This window comes from Ptychodera flava, chromosome 3 (genome assembly GCF_041260155.1).
Source record: "Ptychodera flava strain L36383 chromosome 3, AS_Pfla_20210202, whole genome shotgun sequence".
Classification (NCBI taxonomy): domain Eukaryota; kingdom Metazoa; phylum Hemichordata; class Enteropneusta; family Ptychoderidae; genus Ptychodera; species Ptychodera flava.
The window spans coordinates 49,443,780-49,450,401 of NC_091930.1; the positions used below are offsets into that span (position 1 = coordinate 49,443,780).

The window sequence follows — 6,622 nt, forward strand, 5'->3', positions numbered from 1 at the left end:
TATCCTTTTATGTTTTTCGCGCACGTAAAGAGAATTTGGGTCCTTCCTCTCCCCACCCCCTCAATCCCCATCACCGACACCATTTAGAATTTACTGGTGCATGCATTATCGCTTCATGATGATCTGCCGGACAATCCCTTACGACAAATAAGCATTCATAAACTGACAAAATATTTGTTGAGAAATAAGAAAATCTTATGACAGCAGTTTGTCAGAAAAATGATAAATTTTAGAGGGATGTCAAATGATAAAGAGTGGTAAGTAACAACTAATTACAAGTCTTAGGTTTCTATGAACAAGTAGGCCTCACTATGACAAATGAAACCATGTCATTACATAATTTGATCAATCCTATTTGTAGAGTATATGAGACTAACTTTCATCACTCCAAATAACTCGCAAAAAAACCCGAGTGGAATTAATGTGCTTCAACAGCGTATTAGATTAGTTAATTACATCTCTTCAACTTGAAACCAGTCAGGTGACCTAGTTTCAGCTTATGCCATGTCTCAGATGATGACTGATGTCTGTATCTTGCTTTTTTGCTGGTATATCAACTGATCCGACTAAGTCTTCTAATAAGTTTAGTATGATTGCTACTATCATATGTCCTTCCCAGTGGCAGAACATTTTCAATTCAACCTGTTTCTCCCAAAATTTAAATACAAACAGGTCTACACTCAATATTTGGTTTGGGCACAGGGGCTCAAACCAAGGTGAACAGCGGTTAGGACGGTACAGATTTGAAGTTTTCGTCGCTAGAGGGCGGGCGCCGGAGGGGGGGGGGTATATACCGTAAAAGGGTAAGAGATGGTACGTAACCTGTGTGCGGTTGATGTTACAATGTGCCACTAATTTTCTATAATATTCCCATGTTAGTCAAAGCGAACATGACATGATCCGTCTTTTATGTATCGACCACTTTCAGCGAAAACTAGTGTTCTCGTGCAAGTCGTAAACATATCACTCACCCATTTGAGACTCGCTGGGTCTCCGCGGGAGATTCAGGAGATTGGATTGCAGTTAGGGCGCGATCACTGAAGAAGTGAGAGGAGTCAACAACATCCAGCAACGCGCAGATCATGGCAAACTTCTTGCTTGTCTATTTTCCCATCGACAAGGTTTTCACTGTTGAAAGAGCCAGTGATTTCAATTTACACGAAGGAGACATTTCAATCGGTCTCAATGTCAAGCGTGAATTTCTGACGACAGTGTTCCATGACGGCGGCCGATCGAATGAACGGCGTGTGGAGTACGAAGGTGTTGTGATCTTCCATTCGTCAAGTAAGTAAAGTCCTAGCCTGGTGCAGAACCATTGCTTGGTTCACCCATACATAGACCATCGAGAAAAACTGACCCATATGTAATGTGGCGGTAATGCGCATCGCGGAGAACAGGTCACCTCGGCCACTGTTTGTTTTGACTCCAGTAATTCGCACCTAGTACCTTTGTCGATCCGGTACCCCACGGTTCACCTCGACCTAGTTCACTTTTCCTGTCATAATGATATTTTAATATCGTGTAAATGATGCCTATGGTTTTTCTTTGAGAAAATTTGCTAGCTCCGTAACAATAATTTAGCCGTTTTAATTCACAAGATGCAGGCACAACGACCAAGCGCATGTGCATATACACGGTCCCTCCACAACTGTGGAGGGGAGGGACCGTGGCATATATTAAAGTGGCCGTGCATAATAATACAACGCATCTGCCTCCGCTTGCTTTGCTATGATCCTGGCATCACTGAGCTTCCACTAAGGCCTTCAAAGTGCTATGAGCATCGAGCACAACCGACGACAATCTGCTTTCGAGGTAATGATACAAGTTTGTCTCTGTAAAACCGAAGGAAAGGTAGGGGGGGGTTTGAGGTTACATGGGTGGAGGGGTCGAGGTGACCCAGGTCGGGGTGACTTACAGGGTCAAAACGGTCAGGGGTTGAGGTGTTTAGAAGCTGTGATGGTGTAATATTATATATTATAGCCCAAACATGGGACTACGGGCCCGAGGGTAGGTGACCATTTGCCCGACATAAGGAGGGCAAATGGTCTCCTGCCCCCAGGGTACATAGTCCCTTGTTTGGGCTATGTTTTTATTACATGCCTCTCTTACTCAGTTTGCATAAAAACTATTTACGTTTATTGGCAAATTACAGTCAAATGCTTTATTTTCGTTTTAGACAAAAAACGATTAAAAAGAAAGAAAGATTTTCACCATTGAATGGCGTATTGATATATTTTAACTACTGTTATGCGGTTTATCAATATTTTTATGCGAAATTTTCCAAAAACCGGATTTTCTGTGCAAAACATGAAATTTCAAGACTTTTACATCCAAAAGTTTTCAAGTTGAAAATAGTTTTGGTTCACTTTCAGTCCAATGATGACTTTGCGGCCCGCAACGTCATAGGTGCGTTACTATTGAATCCTATGGAGTGCCCGACGTTTGATATACGAGGCATGTAATACACCATCCAAACTCCGAGATTTTTGAATGGAAGTTTCATGGGGATGGGGTGGGGGTGGCTGGAAGAGCCTCCGAGTCCAAGTGCAGTCTGGGTAACCAAGACCACAAACTTGCTACATATTACATTGTAGTGTTCTTGAGGCCAATCTAGCCACCATGCGGTCAATATGGTCAATGCTGTGGTTCAAAATTACAATGTGTATTGAACTGCATCTCTTGAAAATGATATACATATGATATAATGATAGCTGTGGAAATGCAGCTATCTGTTAGCGGGGCAGCGTGCGTTGCTACGCGAGTCATCAAAAGGTCAACCCTGCCACTGATATCTCTGGCGGGTTGATGACCCGCAGAGCGACGCATACTAAGCTGCCAACAGATAGCTGTGTTTCCACAGCTAATGATATGAGTGAACATCCTCTAGACTGCCGTATGGCCGCAATTTATTGAGACTGTTTTTGTTGTGGTGATTTCTCATCTACAATGGCTCGATTGACCCTGTGACCTTTCTGGACGTGGCGATTCATGTATTGTGCCTCATACAGGCACATAAAACACTAAACCATAGGGACAAACCATAGAAGTGATAATACAATTATGCGGGATGTACAAACACCAACCCCATACCCTCCTGTAAATAAAGTTTAGGATAAAAACGGAAAGGAAATTTGCTGCAAGCAAAAGAGATGAAGGTAATTTCAGTGTCAAAATTTTGCTCCAACTGTATTCAAAAAGTTTTACACTCTTCATAGAAGGGCATACAATTTGAATTTATCAGAACGACACAATTTCAAACAGCCACCATGGCCTGGGTTAAGTCGGCCAATTAATTATTCATGAATATTTGATATGAGACACTATTATTGTTTGGCATATTGAAAAATAATGAATGAATGGGTGACCGTGCATATATTCAACCCCGGTTTTAGACAAATGAAACCATCGTGAGAAAGAATTAATGGTCGTGACCATTTATTCTTTCTCGCGTTGCTTTCAAGTATCTTTTCTAAAACCGGGATCGAATATATGCATGGTCACCCATTCATCTTTCAACATGTCAAACAATAATAGTGTCTCATATCAAACAAAATTCATGAAAAATTGGCCGACTTTGTTCCTTTAATTGTATGGGAAATAAATCACATTTTTGTTTCTCAAAAACGTTTCTGTGAATACTCTAAAATAAATCCACACTGGCAGGGGACCTGGAAAGTATTTTTTCAGAATTTCAATATTTAAAGTACTGTCTGTATGTGCATTCTATGTTAAAAGTACCGTGAGGTAAAAAAAAAGATAAACCATGCAGAAAAAGGTAATTAACAAAACAATTAAAGGCAAAAGAACAGAATTTTAAAAAAATGTGATGGACAAACAGAAAAGTTTTTTTTGTTTGAAATCAATCACTCTGATCAGTCCAAATATATATATATATTGATGGTGCAAATACAGCGATCTGATTGGTCTAGACGTGAAAATAACCGTTGTATTTTCGTGATATGCCCCAGCTAGCACATGTGCGAGCTCTCAGCAAGAAAAAAAACCCTTTATGATGTTCCATGCCAGAATTTCAATATATACTGTAATGATGTACACCGAGTAACAGTATACAACTAGGTTTTGACCAGTTCACTTTATATGTGCACTTGCTAATGCTGGTGCATATTTATTGTGAACTGGTCAAAATCTTGTTGTATGCTGTCACTTGGTGTGCTTTTTTCAATACACATGTATACCAGTATAGATGATTGAATTTGATGTGAACACTGTATCATTTAATCTGTTTGTATTTCTAGGTGAGAAGTCTTGCACCCAGAAGCAGGCGCTCTTTGAAAACTGCTAACAAGAATACCCAAGTCAGAGCACGTTGCAACTTTGATGTCTGAAGGTAAAAGAGCCTTGCAAGACAGCAGGGATTGTGGAAGAGCTTGGAGGTCAAGTTCAACGGTGGCCGAACTTGAAAAAGTGAACCGTCAAGATGAGAAGAAATTGTGTAAGAGGAAGTCAGGCTATGCGTCTGAAGAATGTCAGGTGAAAAAAATAGCAGTAGTGAATCAGGAAAGGGACAGAGAAATTCGTAAAAAAGCAGAGGAGGGTTTGAATAGAGCATCGCGGAATTCACGAAAGGGAAGACTGAGTGAGGAAGAGGTGAGGAAAATGGCAGAAATGACAGGATTCAGTGGCGAACTTGATAATTGGGAACTGAAGAGGGCTTCAGCCGCCTCGGATCAAGTGCGAGTCAAGCCACAACCTCCAGCCAATCCAACAGCATGTCGTATGGATCGTATGGATTGGTTTGGTTCCTGGAGAGAGGAGACTCCATGTGAGGGATCGGATTTTTAGACAGGTCACAGTCGGGTCAAGGTACTCCCAGAGGTGAAACTCAGACTGTGGAGTCACATCAGCCAACACCAAGGCAACTTCATAAATGCACATGTGTATGTGCCTCCAGGCATTCACACGTACCTTCCCCAAATAGCCATCAAAAGCAACTTGAATCCGTACCAGGGCAGGAAAACACACCAGTTCAGTCGCCGGCAGTTGTTTTGCACCGTTCTCAGGCCACGGTACCTGCAAAACCAAGTGAGACCCACGTTGAACCTCCCAAGTCAACTCCTTGTGTGGTCAGTCATTCTTCCCAGAATCCTTTGTGTTCAAACTCAACCACTCCAAGTACATCTCCGGATCGTGTGCAAGACTCCATGGATGTTGATCTCAGTAGGCCAGTCTCCATTCTACTCCTTCAAGAGGAGAACAAGAGACTCAAAACTGAAAATTTTGCCTTGAGGAAGGAGATTGAAGCTCTACACAAGTTAGGTGAGCAAAACCATTGTTGTGCTGTTGACATATTTATAGCCAGAAATTGTTTTTCCATAACATGAATAGGGTGGATGTTTACATCATGTACAAATAATAGGGGGAAAATGTTTTCTTTAGCTCAAGTATGGAAGCAAATGAAATTCAAAAATAACATGTATTTGAATATTAACCCTTGTGATGTCCTGCCAAGTGAGGCATAAAATGCCCAATATGTTGTATTTTAAGGTGGTATGCACCTTGAAAGTGAAAAAACTTGAACTTTTGCCAGAACTCCCCTTAGGGCATCTGTCAACCATTCTCTTTTGAAATCATGCATAAAAATCAGAGGTCACTGTGCAAACTTTGTTACTAGAGAAATAAAATACCCAAGATTTAGTGATATTTGAAATTCAAAAATGGCCACCATCCCATCTCAATTGAGAAAATTTTTTTGATTTTTGAAAACTAAGGTGTTGATAAGTTTCGTTACACCAAGAACTTTGAAATGAATCCCCACAAGTGATAGATCAGAAAAGAAATCTAAAAGTTTTGGTGTCTGAATATCTATCCCCAGACACATTCTCCCTTAACACAGACCTGGAGATTTGAAAATCCCTGAAAATATGTATACTGTAAACGTTTTTTAACACAGACAGTAGAGGTGGGAAACCCTTCAGGTGTCTTTGTTTCACTGACTAAACCTGTGCTACAATACACAGTCCAAGCGCAGTGGGTGAATGTGCATATAAATATTAAAATAAGACTCAATTCTGCATTTTACTGACTTGGCATGTAAAGTGAAATTGTTTACTAAAATGTTAATGAGCTTAGTACAAAATAATTGTGCTGTTCCGATAATCCAACCTATCCTATATTTTACCCTCCGACCCGAGAAGTTTTTAGGGATACATAAACACTGAAGTTAAAAAAAAAAGGAAAGAAAAAAAAACTAAAATCAGGTACAGGAGAAATAAAGAGAAAATCACAGCTTGAAATTATAATGTTACATGTATTCATCGTTGCACATATGTGACATTAACAATATGAGGGAACTGTTAACAGTTGCAGGGTTTGAACCCCTGAAAAATGCGTATATTCAAAAAATAATTGAAAAAAATCCCTACCTTCCAGGCCCTACTATGTTATCGGAACAGCACAATTTATTGTTTTTTGACCTTGCTGTTGTTATAAACAATGAACTAGAAATGCATGTACACATTTAGCAAGATAAATAATTTGATAGATGACACTGTAAAAAATACAAAAAAAATCAGAGAATATGGTGATCCCATTTTTATCATCACGCAAACACCATGGTGACATCAACTGAAACGCATATCACTGAGTATAATTTGCTTGTATG

At 40.0% G+C, this 6,622-nt stretch overlaps 1 protein-coding gene across 1 annotated transcript in view; it reads left to right on the top strand.

Annotated features, from left to right (window-relative positions):
* Positions 1-1,046: 1,046 nt before the first annotated feature.
* The window catches only part of LOC139130213 (uncharacterized), a 6,831-nt gene continuing 1,255 nt past the window's right edge, over positions 1,047-6,622 (top strand). The window contains exons 1-2 of the mRNA XM_070695960.1: positions 1,047-1,284; positions 4,257-5,277. Of these exons, the coding sequence (XP_070552061.1) occupies positions 5,163-5,277 (115 nt within the window). The 5' untranslated portion in view covers positions 1,047-1,284; positions 4,257-5,162. The remainder of the gene's footprint in view (positions 1,285-4,256; positions 5,278-6,622) is intronic.